Raw genomic sequence first — 18,149 nt, 5'->3', positions numbered from 1 at the left:
GGAGGAAGGGAATAGAGGACCTATGTAGCATGGATAAGCACTGTAGAAGGGAGAGAGAGTGGCAGAAATGGCTGCTGGAACGACTACTTAGAGATTTGTGTGCAACATGAAAGAGTATGAAAGATTGAATTAATGCACTGATAAATCGTAAAGATCCATACAAAATATTCTGTTAAAATTGTCTCTAAAATTAAAGTATTACTCTTTTTATGAACATGTTTTATATTGATGCTGCCAGATTCTAATGCTAAGATTGATTTTCCAAATATAAAAATTCCAGCTCTTGTCATGTCTCTATTCATCTTCATCAACTAGTTAATGAATTACCATGCATGGGTTTTTGTTTTAATTATTTAGATGAAGACGGAAATGTCAATAGGTTGATACATTCCACCTATTCTGCAGTTGAGACAGGCAAAGATGAGCACAGATGAATACAGAGCCGACACATGCTCCCAAACAAAAGTGAAGCATGACTATGGTGGGTGGTGTGTGGAAGATCAGGGAATGGAAAGGGAGAGAAGTTTGTCCTGGGCCCCCTGCAGAGACACTGTGACCAATTGAGGTGAAGGGGATGAATGAGGCCATTCACTGGACCTAATGAAAGAGTTCCTGCTGGGCCCTGAATGAGGATGGATCCATCTGCACCACATAGGCGTGCACAAACCAGTGACCTCGAAAATTACCCAGGAAGCACTTTAGGACAGTCACCCCAGCAACAAGCTGGGGTGAGCTTGGTAACCAGGCACTTCATTGAGTGTCTGGCAGCTTTTTAAACGGAGTTTCTTCATTCAAAGACCTCTGTTTAAAATCAACTTTGAGGGACAGTTTTTTGAAGGGATTGTCCCGTGTGAAATCATCCATGAGTTTTCAGCATCGTTGGGAACTGTGGGATGCGCCATCAGGACTTCTCTTGTCAAAACACAAAGACATGTTTGTCTTAGCTACTACAACCATAAGCCTCCTGAGTGTATACGCCGTACTGAATCTAGGTTAATTGGGTTCAGGGGATGTACATTGTAGTATAGTTTAGGAGACTGTGACATAGATCCAATTAGCAAATATACCAGATAAGGAAAGAGATTCTTGAAACATCCCTGGAGACTGGACATTAGGCTTACAAGTATCTTCAAGGATATGGTTCATTGGGTTTTATCTGTGTGCTTTGGTTTAATATATTCAGGCTTGATGAGCCAGAGGCATGCAGGTCATTGAAGTTCCATTCCCGTCTCCGTTCGCTCACGGAACTTTTGACAGCGTGAAATGGCAATCCACCTCTGCACGCATCTCCCACGTCAAAAAGTAATGAGATTGTGCTGCAGGAAATATCACTACAAAGCATCGGGCCTACACTCGGGTCTGACTGCACCTTCAAACAGCGCTGCCTGCCAGCTTGCCTGCCTCGCCTGCCTGCTGAAAAAGAAACGAACGAAAACAATCAGAATAAGACGCCAAGGAAAGCTCCCCACGCTGAGACAAACGAACACGCCAGGGCCTTTCATCCTGAGAGTGATTAGCCATCCGAAACGTTTTAAAACCCCACTTTGAGCATGTTCCTCAAACAAAAGAGTTCCATTGAGGAGTGGTAGTGAGATGTTTCTCACTGGGAAGCGCCAGTGATCTAGTCTCTAATTGTTGCATCACTGACAAGGCTTGTGTGGCTGGGAGCTTTTTAAGCAGGGCTTTCTGCTACGCTGTTGTTCCCTTCCTGTCAGATCCCCCACCAAAGAAACCAGGGAACAAAAAGGCCCCTCAGATTCTGTTCTTACATCCATCTGTGTATTGCTTTGTGCATAAATATAGGCTTAATTTAACACATCAATGGAGCCTGATGCTGGCCTAATGTTATCAGAAATATATACAATAGGTGTTGGGAATGCTGTGTTTAGTTTCACATACAGGACATGATATTTTCTTATGTAGCTTCCAGTCTGTGTAATTGCTGTCTTCATCGCCCTCATGTTCCTTCATATTTCATTTAAACTTTGAAGTCGCTCAGCTTCAGAGAGGATATGATTCTGACATATTGGCAATAGTGTTACTCTTCTTCTGCATTATAGCAGGAACAAAGTCATGTTCCTGGTCTTTGAGAAGCATTCAGTGGTGCCAGTGGGAGTTCTTGGAATTTGGCTCCGAAAACTTTTCGGATCTTCTACTTTTCAGAAGCCAGGATGTTGACGTTTGACAAATCAAACAGAGTCAGTTTGATGAAGTTAAGTATCAGTTGCAGTCGGTTGGAGGGGTGGATCGGGAAGAAGAGGAGTGGAACCCGAGCTCATAAAAATCAGTATTATAACAACATTAATTGATGCTGCTGAGTGCCATATGTGACGCCATATGGAAAAGCTACCCCAGAGGCTTGGTATAATAGACAGCCTGCAGCGGAGCACACAATTTGGCACATTTACAAACAAGGGACATCCCATTAATATCAGCCATGCAGACCGAGCAGGAGACAGGGAGTCAGAGGGTCTAGGAGGGAGGGAGGGGGTGAGAAAATAAATAGAGGGAAGTGAGTTGCCTCTTCTGTCCTTATTTTTTACTGTTTCCTTTTTCCTCATATTTTTTAACTCCATTTGCTTTTCTGTACGCCTTTACAATTTGCCCCTCTGCCCCCACAGTCCCATAATTACTGTAATAAATGGCCCCTCCCTTCTGGGTTACTTGGACCGCCCTCTGTCCGCCCAACTGTCTCTTTGACCACAGATGCCCACCAGGCCTTCCACCATGGACACACCTCAGCAGATGAAGTGATTCATGACACCCTGACAAAGACTGCGTGAACGAGCTCTGTTTAACCTCTACTGGGTCTAATCACAGGACAGATGTTATTTACTGCTGCTGTCCACAGTCCGTCCTGCCTGGCAGCTCGGCATTACCTTAGACCATATGCTGCATTATGTCTTGTGAAAGAGCGTGTTGCTCCCAGCGTTCTTCAGGACATACTCGTTGAGAGCATTCGTGTATGGGAGGTCAATCTTACTTGACTTGCATACTTCAGGGAATTCATGAACGGAATAAATTACATCTTGACAGTACGGCTTTTAAAATCAAAATTTAGTTACCAAAGTGGCGCGTGGAGGAACTTGAATTAATTGAGGACAAGTAATGGTTTCTTGCACAGTAAAGATAAATCAGTTACTAAAGATTTTGCAACACTATCGGTGTTAAATCAGTCATTAAAAGTACCACAAGGTGACTTGAATCAAGTTAGAATGTTTTCCGGCTGATCCTTGCACACCTTGAAATTGCTTCTTTTTCATTGTCATGTGATGTGATGGTGTCTTTAGGATGGGTGACAGGAGGTCTACAAACCTGTATCCACCTTTACATCTTATAGGACCTGGATGAACATGCTAGTCTCGTCTGACTTACCTGACGGGCCCAGAGCTGTGAGGGAGAACGAGGGATCCTTATAAAACTGAGTTGTCAGCCATTCTGTTGAATTTGATAGAATGTGAGGCAAAACAAGAATAGTGTGCAGCTGTTTCCCCCTTGACACAAAGGGAGGTAGATGAAGAGCAAAAGACAGAACAGAGAAAGAGGGAGGAAGGAAGATGGCAAGTGAGAGAGTTTTGTGCTCTGTGATGTAGCAGCAGCTCTAGGTCAAATGCTGCCAGTGTTTTGTGTTCATCTTAGTCTTGTCTCCCCAGTGCTCCTCTAAATTATTCACAGCCTGAAGATGTGCAATGTGGCTGCCTCCTCCCTTTCTCTCACCCCGTTCACTCCACGCTGCTCCCTGTCTCTCTTTCTCTGGTTCCAATCCCTTCCCCTTTCTCTCATGTGACGTGTTGTTTCAGAGCTACTGAACAGACGTTACTCCCTGCAAGCTGGTTAATCCGCCCAGACCCCCACCCCCCCATCCTAACCCACATCCACTCATCTCCCATCAACCACCCATCTTTCATCACTGACTCGCTCACACTCCTCCTTTCATCCCTGCTCGTCCCTCGCTTGCCTCTCCTGGCTGTCATGCTGGAGCCAGCCGTTTGTTTTTGTTGTTTTTTTTTCCAGGAGGAGGCTGCCAGCTGTTAGCATCAACTTCTGGGTAGCTCCCATTATACCCCTACATCGCTCTGCCTCCCTCATGACAGTGGATCCACCATGTAAGGGATGGGCTTACAGGGTGTTCTTCTCCTCTGTTTTTCCCCCCTCTCGTCTAAATTCTGTAATGATTTCCTGCAACTCTATGGTTGTTTCGCGTTACTGAGCTTAGCGTTAACCCCCAAGTGTGCACCGAATCCTCCTGCCAGCCGGTGGCACTGATTTAAGACATGGCCTTCAGTCATTTCACCTTTAACACCCTAACAGTTCCTTGGGGACGGAGGGGGCCCCAATAAATCCAGTACACTCATACTTAATAATGATGACAATGATGATGATGATGATGATACACACAGACACACACACACACACACACACACACACACACACACACACACACACACACACACACACACACACACACACACCATGAAACAGTCAGAATATATCATATAGGTACCTGAATTGTGAATTCATGAATGCAATTTATAAATTTTTTACTACATCTCAACATAAAGCTGGCATTGTAATGTAATACATAATACCACAAATTTTAAAGAAAGAGATTAAGATTTACCAAGGTGGGGCTCAGCCAAACACAGATTTGACACTTCTGGGTCCAGACGTGTGCCCTTATAAACCACCTGCTTTAGATCCAGATTCCTACTGACATGTTAACTTGGAAGATTCAAGTATTAAAGCCTGTTTGGACAGCAGGGGTTGAAGGATGAGGTGTGCCACCCGAGGAGAGAGCAGAGGGAAGACAGCAGCTGAATCCAGTTGCACCAGTTTCCACACGACACTCATTCGTAATTCTGTATTCTGTCTACAATAACATTTGATCATTGCAGAGGGTCGACAAGAGGTGCAGAGAGGGGGAAGGGTGCTGAAGCTTTCTCTCTTCTCACACCCCCCTCTCCAAACCCCCGCTCGCAATTGCTGTCACCCCGTATGAATGCCCCCTCTGGCCTGATGACAAGTCTAGCGTGAAACGCTTGGCTGCCCCCTGAAATTAGCAGTAGAGCCCCCCGGCGGCACATGCTTTTCATGACCAGCACACAGTGGGCTGCCGCCAGATTCTTTTCATTATGGCTTTGGCCTGCCAGCCCCCTTACTCTACTCCTTCTGTCTCTTCCTCCATCCCACCCTCCTGCTCCTCCCCCCTGAGCGTCGACCAGAGCTCAGTAAACAGCATCTGTAGTGCTCATCACATTACAGTCGGAGGAGAAAGGAGGAAGGAGGGAGTCCAGCTCTATTTGGGTGTTGCTGATATTCATGTATAGATGATTGTCTTTTGGGTTACATACATTTTGTGTGCCTGTGCAGCATGTATGTCCAACATGTTTCTATGCGTTGGCTTGAAAGGATTAGTCAGAGAGTTAGTAGTAGCAGTTCGGGGAGTGAGAAAGAGTGAGAAAAGAGGGGAGTACCAGTACAGAGCGATGCCTGGAGGCTCAATCTGTTCTTCACTAAGCTACATCAGTGTTAGAGTCGGCGGCTAGGGCCACAGGGAAGCCTCCACTCGCTCCATCAAACTGTCAGGCAGCCAGCGAAGCTGCACAGGGAGACTCTCAGCTGCCCCCAGGGCCAGTTCAAGTCAACATCCCATTTCCTTGCCTACTCGCCTAATTTCTCCTTCGTTCATCTTAAATTTCCAGTGGCCAGCGTCTGCTTCTGTAGCTCAGCAGTGCTAGGTCCAGGAGAGCCACATTAAAACACAGTGAGTGTGTTGAGTTCCACTCTGAAAGCAAGGTAGGAGGCTGATTTCAGTCATGTGGTCAAGAGAGACAAGATGAAGCCAAAGGGAGCTCTATGAAAGACGAGATGTGGCAAAAAATCGTAAATCAGTGCTATTGGTTTTTCTTGCATTCCCTCTTACGTAAGTCTCCATTTTTCTTCCATGACTATATTCATAAAACAGTTGTGTATGCAGCATCCCTTCAGGTTCAAGGCAGTTTTCTTCTTTCTTTCTGAGCTGAATAAATGCTCCCTCTTCCCTCGTACATCTGCCGTTACTGTCATTCTTCCCTCGCCAAACTACTCCAAAGATCACACTAGCAGCCCAAACGTTCCTGTCACTCCCCCAGAAAGTACTGAAAGCTAAGGTTTAGGAAATACTGGTTGGATAGGACAAGGCGGCCCTTTGATTTAGTGAAGTGGGGGGCAGCCCAACATGTTTACCCCCACCACTATCACCATCAATCTGTCCATGAATCACCCCTCCCCCTCCTCCTTTTCCTCCTCCTCAACCACAGCACATACTTTGGATGGAAGTGAATCAGAGCACTGCCAGGTCTCATTGCTGTTTACGTTGACTCTGGGTAATATGAATGTCTGCTTAGTTTGGCCTCAGGTCAGGTCCATATCTTTCCTCACCCCGGCTTGATTTACATTGCCCCCCTGCTGACTCTTCTCTTAAGTGTGTCAGCTCTGAACCAGAACTCTCCATCTGCCGACCTGATGCAAAGAGCATTTCTCTGAACTTGTTGTCTTCAATAGTCCTTCGTGCTCATTCTTTCTTCCTCCTCCTTCAACTGGCCTCCATGAAAGGAGCTTTTGCTGAAGCCGTCTTTCTGTTTGCGCAGCCAACTCCAAGGTCCCAAGCACAAATATGGTTTACATGAGAGCCTGTCTAGGCCTCCTCTGCTGATCGATATCATTGCTACCCAGCAGAGCTTTTTCTCTCAATCTCATTCCCTCTGGGCCTTACATCTTCCCTGGGATCAATACTTTCCTAATCCAGAGCTCCTAGGCTGACCCAGGGTAATCAGCCGACTTCCCTTGCTGCCTGCTGGGGAGGTCAAGGGTCAAATGGCTGTATAGATTTGATCCTGTGATCAAATCACTTTGTTAGGTGTTGCTTTCAGATACAGCTAGTGGGGTCAAGAGCAATCTTTTTTTTTCTTTGTGGTTGTGAGAGGTAAAGAGGAAAACAGTGTTAGCTGCATAACCCTTAATATTAATATAACAAGCACACATGGATATTTCTTCCTTCAGATTCATTGTGATTCATGGTTTTGTAAGTCTGTTTCATGGAGGGTGAGAATATTGAAGGAGGCAACATCTTGTTGAGGAATTAGAATTTCTGAGTTGAAATAAAGCTTCATCCCTCAACATAAGACCAAAGAACCTAAATCTAAAATATTGCACTGATGTTCCAGGCCTGGCTGGAGGTAACCCAGCACACCTGAGGCTGTCTCCACGCCCCATTAGAGTGGTCACGCCTACATCTCCACACCTCATCCCAGCATCAGCAGGAGGGAAATTGCGAAGGAAATTGGTGTTGTTCCACCGGTATCCGACGTTGCTTTGGTCCTCGACGATCTAAATGGACTATTACCCCCTCAGTGTGCTCTCACTCCAGGAGATCTGGGCTTGTCAGTACTCTCTTCCAGACAATCAGGGGTGTCTCAGAGCCTGTCGAGGTATAGAGAAAGAGATCTATACTGAGCAAAGCTTTGTCTTCACAGCATTGTGGCCATGTGACAAAGGACACATTGCCACATGGACAGAGGATGTCACTGCTGTTCTACAATCAGAGTCTTTGCGGTACTTGCTCAAGTTTTCACATCTAGTCAATGTAGATATTTTTTGAATGTAGCAGCTGCATCTGAATTTGATCACTTCAGTGCTGAAGTCAGTGCAACATTCCGTTGGAAGAACGTCAGATAGCTGTGAATAGAGTGAAATCAGCAGATACTGGTTCTTACTGGTATCTCTCGTCTGACTTGCATCTGAAGTCCTCTACATACACAATATAATCTGTAGGCCATATGATATTAATATTAATATAACCAGGCAAGCTTTCCTCATAACTTCTGCCTACAATATTTTATTACATATTCTCTCTTCTTATTTTGCTGATATACTGTACATTAAATTTATTTTTTAACAAATGTTGAGTAGGACTATCAATGACACTTCAGTGCCAAGAGCTCTGGCATTTCTTGTTTACTATTTTTTCTTTGGATTTGCTGCGGCAAGTGCATTTTTTCAATCTGTATTCAGATAGCAGTTGGCGCTCTGCCAGGATTTGCGTAGTCAAGTTCCTCCTCTGTACCCACTGTATCTCAAAGGCAGACTTTATGACAGACTATCCTCCAGGTGTGACAAGTGAAACTGTGAGATTAATTTGGCCAGTTGTTTTTAATGTGCTTCAGGATGCACAGCGCTTATTGTCTTTCCCGTGCACATCCATCGGAATCTACCAGAGAAAATGTCCAGGAGAATCGAGACATCCATCTTCCTCTCTCTCCGTGTTTTCCCTCTTGGTCCTTTCTCCTTCGGGGCTGAGCTGCAGGTCATCACATGGACCAGCCCAGGTCGAGGCCTGGCTCCATCCAGGGCTGCTAGCGGAATAAATCTCCTGTCTCTGAAGTGTTGAAAGCTGTGTAAATGTCAAACACATCCATCTCATGTGCTAGCTGGGGAGGGGGGGGGGGTGGGATTCTTGCAGGAAGGGGTGTGGATGAGCCAACCACTGAAGCCAGTTCTACATTACCCTTTGGAGCTGGTATTTGCCAGGTGCAGATGTTGCGTCTTGCTCCCTGCCTCTGAAAAGACAGTTTTGTTTTTCCTCCTTCCTCTTATTTTCCTTTTTAGGGGATTTGTTTGGTTTGTGAACATCTTTGAGAGACACAAACCACAAGGGGCTTGGCTCCTGTCAGGCAGCTTAGTGAGCTGCATATCTCTCCAATTTTAACAAAGTCCCCACTGACCAGCAGACATGCTGTTTGAGGAGGTTTTTGTTACGTTGGGGGGGGGGGGGTCACCATTTGGTTTTGCAGCTTTGCTAACTGATGCGGATCTCCTCTTACATTCACACACAATTTCAACCAATTATTTACTTTTATTGGCATGCAATGTTTTTTATTTGACTCAATCAGGTGTAATAACCTCACAGTGAAACCCCATACAGCACTGACCAAACACTACCTCCATCTGTCTTTCCATCCATCCATCCATCCATCCATCCATCCATCCATCCATCCATCTATTCATCCATTCAACTCTTCATCTCAATAGCATCCCCCTGCCTGTTTTTACTGTTGTTTTCTTCTCCTTTCCACCTGCCTCTCTCTTACCCTGCTGTGTTGTGTGTCTCTCTGTCTCTGTCGGAGACATAGCTAACATTCGTCTTTACGCTCTTCTGCAGTGCATGCTTCTTCTAAAAGGATAAGCACCATGCTGTGCTCTTTTGATAGTATTTTTCCTCCTCACCAGTTACAGCCTCATGAGGCCTCATCTCCAGTGTCATGGCTACTGCTGCAAAAACATGGCCAAGCATGCACTGGGGGAATAGACCATGCCAGTTGTTCATCTCCATCACTGGGGTTTAAACAGGGTTTAAACCCGTCCCCAGTAATAGAGAGGAACTCACTACCGCTGTGAGATGAAAGTCATCTGTTCAGCTGCATGCTAAGAATACATTTACACTGGTGTCCTGGGGCCAGGGTGTTGCTGGAGATTGGATCAATTTTCTTTCTTTTTTGCTGTTGTTTTTTTTTTTGTATACCTGGAGTAAGATGGAGAGAAATATTGTTGAGAATGTGCTTCCCTTCAGATGAAAGGCCACCGTGGTGCAGCAACAAATAGGTTGTGATTATAGGATGTGATGCACTCCTAACAGACATGGCTGACAATTAATATGTCCCGAATACTTAGTCTGAATGGGGAATTGATTGACAAGAAGCCTAAGGCGCTTTCTTTTGTTAATGCCCTGGGCTCTGTAATGAAGGTCCTTTGACAAGCAGAAGCCCAGAAATTAAGGTTTGTAAACACCCCACAAGAGAAAAGAGGACATGCTGCATAGAAATGGAGCCAAACGTCTAATTTGCCATTCTAAGTGCCTGTGAGTGTTTTTATCTATGTTGGGGTTATTTATTTGTTCATGGACAACTCTGGACTGCACAAAAAATGGAAGTTGGCAGTCCTCAACATTCTGCACCAATCTGTTCACAAATAATAAATATAGAGATAAAATAAACAGAGTCGAGCAATACAGTCATAAACACACACACACACACACACACACACACACACACACACACACACACACACACACACACACACACACACACACACATAGTTCATCATCTGGGAAACATTTGAGTACCTAACAATCCTTGATGCAAACACAACTCTGCTTCCCCTTGTCCTGGCAGGACTCTTCCCTCTGATGGCCCAGAACATAATTTTGCTCATCATGTGCAACAACTTTCTTCACAGTGTTCGAGTGAAAACTGCTGCTGCCACCCCGAGTCCCATTTTGTCCATTTCATAACTTTCTGTAGCCAGAAGTCTCAGAGTCCAAGCTGGATCAGCATTGTTTCTGTCCTGCTGGTGGCTTTCCTACCTGGGAAAGCCAACTAGAAAGTTTTTTTAGAGTTGGGTAGTTTGGGTAGTTTTTATTTCAAGAACATTACCATTTATTTTAGTGCAATATTATTTAAAATAGTCATGCAATTAAATAAAGAATTTGAATAATATAGAAAGACATCTTTGAAATATAGGCACATACAAAATCTAAAATAATGCTAACATTTTTATTTGATATTTCTACTATTCATATACTTAAATGAACATCCATATTTTGAAATGTGTTTTTCAAAACAGGCGTTTTGATCTCAGGGGTATTTTCACTTTGAAAATTGCATCTTACAGTGTGTGTCCTTCAGCAGGTCAGTGATTATAGCCTTTGTCTGTGAGAGTGCTGCACCACTGACAATAATAGCTCAGGAGTGTCTTAAGTTTTTATTTGTTCAGATAAAGATGCAAACACAACAATAAGCTCCTGAAATTGAATGGATGAGCTATAGCGTATTTCTGCCAGAACTCCTGCTGTTCTCCTTCCAGAGATGCATGAACCCCCCCCCCCCACTCCGCTTGACTCTCCTACCCTGAAAGATGTTGTCTGGTGAGCCCTTGCACTGATTGCTCTCCTTACTTAATTATACATTTGGACCCACCGCGCTCCCAACAAAGGACCACTGTGCCTCCATTGACCCAGCTCCCGGCCCTGAAAGGGAGTCAAAAAAAATAAAGAGGGTCCACTTAAATATGTTTCCACAGGAACTTAATTGACAGATTGATGGCAGTTTTTTGCCGGGGGCCTCCCTCCCTCTCTACGCGGCTCTCCGCTTGAATTGCTCAGCTCCGCATGGATCCTGCTGTGAGGTCCAGTGGGACCTGCCTGCAGCTTGACCACTTCTGTTTCCACAACTTTGCTCTCTGCTGCCTGGCAAGGGAAGAAAGGACCTTGAGGGTCATATGCACGTCAAAAAATATTTAACATCTGTTGTGTTATTTTTGAGAGGGTGCAGTTTTCACTATGTGCCCTGGTAAAACTATTTTTAAAAATCTGCTTTGTGTGAGCAAAGGTTATTGACTTGATTTGAACTGCACATATTTGATTTGACTCAAGGTATATAAAAAATTCTCAATTAGGGGAAGTTTAAACTTGTCTTTATATTTTACTTTAAAAATATAAGGTCTGAAGGCTTTTTGTAAGGATGCACCTCTTTTCAAGATATTTAACAGAATGACTTCTTTTTTTTTTTTAAATGTTGTGATTTGGCCTTTGGCTGTGCCAGAAAAAAGAATACAACCTTTTGTATTACCTATTTCCTTTATAGCTATGGAAGTCTGACATGCAAATGAAAGGCTGATTTGTCACAATGTGTGTTTGAAACACCACACTTTAACAGGCCATGTCTTTCAGTGAGCCTAAGCTCTCCCTGTCCTTGAGATGCTATCGTCCAATATCAAAGCCCTCTTAAAAGGCTAAATGACAAGTTGCAGCTGTATGCAAAGTCATTCAACTTGCTCGTTATAATAGGAAGTAGTGTATGTTTTTTTTTTTCATCTTTTGTAAATTTACAGCATTGAATTTGTGACAGAAACACCACAGCTGAGTTGTGTACAGCTTTTGAAACATAAAATAAAAACTCCCTCACATTACCACACTCTCCTTTCCCTCGTCATCCTCCACCGTTCACACTGAATGCTGTCACTGAATGAGAGGTTGCACACAAAAATAACATCTGCACTGATTATGGGCTTCTGGGGGAGCCAAATGAATAATTCCTTCTTTTTCATGGGTCTGTCTCTTTTCTGTTACAGTGTGACAGCGAGAGTGACATTGACGACAAGGTAAGACTGCTTTTCCTGTGTTTATTCACCCCCACATGAAGTGACTGAGAGTTGTGAAAATGAAGTTTGAGCTCTCATCTGAAAGATAGTCATAGTTTGGATGTTGATCATTTACATCTTCCAGAGAAAGTAGAGCAGGAAGAGGCTATGGAGAAAATGTGCAGTATCTATCACATGTATCTCATACGACATTGTTGTCTTATTCTGGTAAAATAATCTCAGTTTGTTTACATATAAACTTCTGTCATGGCACGTCTACCTCACATCTACCCACTTCTTTCTCCAGTGTACAAGAGTGCATGGCTCCACTTTGTGTCTCTTTGAAGTTGATTGATTTCATCCACTGATGACAATGTTTCTGTCTCAGTATTTAATCGATTTATTTTTTCAAACATTTTGGGGAAAGTGTAAATCCAGAAGCAGAATGTATTGACTGAATCAGAGAATGTTTAATGAGTCACCTCTTTTTATTATCTTGCATTTCTTTGAAAGTTTTTTTCCAGTGGCTAAATTGGGTGCAAATCCTGCTTTTTCTTCAGACATCTCAGATGTAAAAACATGGGAAATGAGAACAAGCTAGCAATATCAGCAGCTTCTGAATGATAACTAGTTCAGTGGCGACATCACCTAGTTTTAACTATTTGACAGCTTGACAGATGTAGTCTAACAATATCACTTCTTTGTATTTGTTTATCCCAGACTCGGAGGCGGTTGTCTGATGGCAGCCACCTGGTTAGAAGATGAAATGCCTTTGGGGAACCTTGCACATTCTAATTCCTGCACAGTTTAGCAATTACTCCCTGGTAAATGAATGAGATAGCATGCCTAATCTCCTGTAAGATTAGCTCCAAGTTCGGTGGAAATGTCTGCAGCTCTCCCTATAAATAATACATTGATAGCAGGCTCAATTTGCATTAACTATAGCCTGGCAAGTCAATGGGCTTTTATCTATTTATTGAAGCGAGAAGGAACCCAGGGCGCGAGCTAGTTGACACGAACAGAGAGACATAGCAGGCCTGTCAGTCTCCATACGGCTCCCTGGCATCATGGTTGGGGGTAGAGAGCCAACTAAAGTAGGAGAGAAGCTCTCAGACTGTCTCCTTTTCAGGGGTTTTGTTTTCATTCCCACTGTATCAGTTATTGGAGACTTGTAAAAGTTCTATATATCATGACATATCACAAATTTTGACTAGAACCGAAAGTAAACAATTCCAAGATGAAATAGGGGAGAGAAAAAAAGTAATCGATGTAGAATCTGAGCAGTGCTGCTGTGTGGTTGGTTAGGTGTCAGCCTCTGTCTGCTCAGTGAAACAGCTCCAGATTGCGTGTTTGCACTACTTAAATCAGCCAGTTTGGATAAACTGAAGTACGGTTCAAGATAGGATGGAATATTGCACGTTTTCATTGAATTTTCAGCAGTCTGATTCTTAGATTTTTTTTAACAATTATTACCATGTACACATACAACAGGCAAATTCTCCTGTTAAGAGGTTTTCTCCTCAGACATTAGCCTACTAGTAACTTGTAATCGCAAATAAATGTCTAAATACTGGTAGTACTGGTGCCTAAAAATGACAAGAAATAAATACAAAAGGCATATTGGTTGCTGTCTAAACCCTAACCCTAACCCTAAAAAATATTCATACAAATCCAGTAAGTAGCATAACAAAACTACACACGCCCATAAAAAATGTAATAAAGGTAGTCAAATGTCTAATTTGGACTTCTCCAATGCTTTTTTTAGATGCCTCCGTTTTTCATATCTGTTCAAGCTTTGGTTTTGGTTCTCATGTTTAGCATGAGTTTGAAGTTCTAGTCTTGAGGGGCTTTATTTGATTTATTTGATTCACAATTGTGTCAGTGTTAATGAACCACTATAACAGGTTTCATTATATTTCATTGTACATCATATAAGTCAGTAAGTTTTGGCATGAACACAATGTAAATCAAAGCTTTTATTGCCATTTGAAAAGAAATAAATGGATGACCTGTAACAATTGGAAACAAAAATCTGACATACAGAAGGAATATATCCCTAATATTCCTCATTTCCTAAATTGCTTGCTAACATTAACGTGACATCAAACAACTTTCCATGACAAAAATACTTACATGACAAAGATACTTACAGACAGAAAATATAGCAGACTTCAGAAAAACAATTGTCCAGGGTAGCTAGACATTCATCTGACCATTTTCTTCTTTCACAACTGATTTTTGTTTCACTAATAAACGAATAACTCAGATTTGTCCTTAGTTTCTGTTTTGGAGAAAATGATTTCAAAGGAACATTTCCTCTTTTTTCCAAACTGCATTTTGAGTTAAACGGTTGCTTTCAAGTTACTCATAACTTTAAAAAAATTAAAATGAAAGCAAAAGAATCATGGATCTTTCCCTTCAAAATTCAAGGCTCCTTTTTTGGAAGAATACTATAACTAACCGTAACCCATGTAAAGTTGAAATGAAAAATGATAATTATTAACCTTTATTTATCCAGGTGAGTCCCATTGAGATTACAGATCTCTTTTGCAAGGGAGCCCTGGCCACATTCACGCTCTCATTCACACGGGCAATTTAGGCTGACCAATTCACCTATGGTGCATGTTTTTGGAGGTGGGAGGAAGCCAGAGAACCCGGAGAGAACCCACGCAGACACGGGGAGAACATGCAAACTCCACACAGAAAGGTCCCCAGGTGGATTCGAACCCATGACCTTCTTGCTGTGAGGCGACAGTGCTAAGCACTACACCACCTTGTAGCACCGTGTAGATAAGTAAATAAAATTAAGATTTCTTATCATGACAAATTCAGATTTAAAAAATGGGGCCTCCACTCGCTGCTCCTTACTTGACCAACCTTTCTACCAAGTTTCTGCAAACTAATGGACACAGATGTTGAAGTCCAGTCTGGCATAGTCAAACACAAAGTCAACCATGTGTTTCTTCTTCTTTGTCCAATCCAGGTGTCTTCCTTTCACATGCCCAATCCTCCTACTTCCTAAGTATTTTTAGTGAAAACCCGTGAAGCAGTTTTTGTGAAATGTCCTTTAAAGAGACCTGGATGGTTCTGAACATGCAGTAATACTGTGTAATGTCACTATAAGTACATATAATATGACAAAGCTATTTATCTTCTGATCATATAATAGAAACCCAAAGTGTTGATGTTGTCCATTGGTGTAGTGATATTACAGTATTTTCCATCCTCAAAACAGAAGTATTGATCAAAGCTTTCATTTCGGAAATAAATGTCAGCATTTAAACCAGGTGAATGATTGATAATGGTTATGCCTTGTGCATAATAAGTATAAGAAATATGACTCTTTAATAGGAGACATGAACAGCATTGGCATTACATATAAATGTCCAACATGTGTTGGCATAGGAAAGTAACAATTAATGGACAGCTGAAAGAAGAATAGAATATAAACAACATGGTTGGGCATTTATAATCTTTATTAGAAAGAGTCAATACCCAGCGTCATCTGAGAAATGCATGCATTTGGGTAAAAATAGTCCTGTGGAGTGAACTTTTGCTGACATTTATTTTAAAACAAGTTTCTGTGTTATTGAAGCTTCGACAGTATTGTAGATGCACATGTATTTGCTAAGTTCAAGATGAAAAAAAACATCTGCATAAAGGTCCACTCAGTGCTGACCATTCCATTACCTCAGAAACACGTATTCAAGCTGAATAAACTTGCAAATCCTGCATTAATTTTCTTGAAGAGCAGATAATCAGTAATTGTTTCATGTCCAACTGCTTATCCTGATCCAGTTAGTGGGTCTATTTGAGCCTGTCCCAGCTGACTATGGACTACACCCTGGATAGGATAAGTTGCCAGTTTATAGCCGGGCCACATAGAAAGACAAACATCTATTCATGCTAAAAGTCATGCCTGAAATCAGTTTACCTATATTGCATGTTTCTAGTAGTGGGAGGAAGCCAGAGAACCTGGAGAGAACCCACGAGTGGAGATCATACAAACTCGGCAAAGAAAGGCCCCAGGTGGAAATGAACCGAGGACCTTCTTGCTGTGAGGCAACAGCACTACCCACTGCGCCAGCGTGCTGCCCTACTTGCAAATCATCCACAGCAAATTGCTGACCAAAGATGGCGACAGGACGAAAAAATAGGTTGACAGTCCATCAGCAAAAGCAGAAAAAAATTATGGTGTAAAAATTGGGCTCCATGAGGAGAAACACAAACACTGTCATTTGTAATTGCCTGCACTCTGGATAAGTCGACAGCAATGTTTTTCGGCAATGCTTTGCTGAAACAGGTGCCAGCTCCTCCCCTATCTTTCCAGTGAAAACAAAAACTCCTTTCACATCAGATTACCAACCACCTGAACACCCACATTGTCAGGATTTCACAGATTAACTTAATTAGAATATTGCTTCCAGGTGTGCCCCCAGGGCGCAATCAGTTACACTGTATTTGAATAAAACTGACGAGTCGCTGCCGCAAACAAAGTCATTTTGGATTGTGAAAGTCTGCTTGAATCAACATAATGCTTCAGATAAATGTGCAGTGAGTGAGTGTGTTTCCAGAATGTGTCAGATTTGAATTCTTCAGAGATTAACAGGTCAAGTCCAATTCAACATGGAGCTGCAGTGACAATTTTTATGTAGATTGGCCCAGCCTTGAAGAAACAAGCAATCAGTGTTGTGTTTTTATCACTGCTGTTTGTTCTAGGGAAGCTTGTTACCTGATGCCTCAAACAGAATACATGACGTTTCCAAAGCATTTGTTTATCATTTGTAGAATAAATAACTGCCTGGACATTTCCTACCTTATGCCCGAACCACTGGAGGAACTTGAACTATTAAGAATCGGTCAGAGAAAATTATGTTTTGTCTGCATTTACTGTTATTAAATTGTGTTGTACATAGACATGCTAACCAGACTTTGAGTAAGTCACTGGCTTTTACAGGGACAGTTTTTGTTAGGGTCATTGTGAGGCTATGCCATAAATTAAGACGACGATCCATTCTTAATTTTTGCTCCAAACTCTAAGCTATTTATTGTCTGTGTGCATGTCAGTCAATTGAAATGTACTGACATGACCAGGACATACTGTGTCAGTGATTTACTGTGCCACAAAATATGTGTTGAAACAATAGTTTTGCATGTGTAATGGTGACATCTGTGATAAAAGGTCATCAAAAGGACAGGATACAATAGTGAATGTATTCCGTTTTGAGAAATTAACCATGAATTTCCCAATTTGAGGTATTTCATCTGAATAGATGGTTTTATTTTATATATACTGCATGTGTGTGTGTGTGTGTGTGTGTGTGTGTGTGTGTATATGTGTATATATGTATATGTATGTTATATATATATATATATATGTGTGTGTGTGTGTGTATATATATGTGTATATATATATATATGTATGCATATATGTATATGTATATATATATGTGTGTGTGTGTGTGTGTGTGTGTGTGTGTGTGTGTGTGTGTGTGTGTGTGTGTGTGTGTATATATGTATATATATATATGTATATACTCACCGGCCACTTTATTAGGTACACCATGCTAGTAACCGGTTGGACCCCCTTTTGCCTTCAGAACTGCCTCAATTCTTCGTGTGCATAGATTCAACAAGGTGCTGGAAGCATTCCTCAGAGATGCGAATCTCCTGTTCCACCACATCCCAAAGATGCTCTATTGGATTGAGATCTGGTGACTGTGGAGGCCATTTGAGTACAATGAACTCATTGTCATGTTCAAGAAACCAGTCTGAGATGATTCCAGCTTTATGACATGGCGCATTATCCTGCTGAAAGTAGCCATCAGAAGTTGGGTACATTGTGGTCATAAAGGGATGGACATGGTCAGCAACAATACTCAGGTAGGCTGTGGCATTGCAACGATGCTCAATTGGTACCAAGGGGCCCAAATAGTGCCAAGCAAATATTCCCCACACCATTACACCACCACCAG

General features: G+C 42.4%; 1 protein-coding gene across 15 annotated transcripts in view; it reads left to right on the top strand.

The window, feature by feature from the left end:
• The window catches only part of fbrsl1 (fibrosin-like 1), a 346,529-nt gene that overhangs the window by 239,359 nt on the left and 89,021 nt on the right, over positions 1-18,149 (top strand). For all 15 annotated transcript variants that reach the window (XM_068311270.1, XM_068311263.1, XM_068311262.1 and 12 more), the window contains one exon: positions 12,166-12,195. In XM_068311270.1, the coding sequence (XP_068167371.1) occupies positions 12,166-12,195 (30 nt within the window). The remainder of the gene's footprint in view (positions 1-12,165; positions 12,196-18,149) is intronic.

This window comes from Antennarius striatus, chromosome 3, assembly GCF_040054535.1.
Source record: "Antennarius striatus isolate MH-2024 chromosome 3, ASM4005453v1, whole genome shotgun sequence".
NCBI lineage: Eukaryota > Metazoa > Chordata > Actinopteri > Lophiiformes > Antennariidae > Antennarius > Antennarius striatus.
Note: the sequence above shows the minus strand (reverse complement) of the source record. Positions and strands in the feature narration are given on the sequence as shown.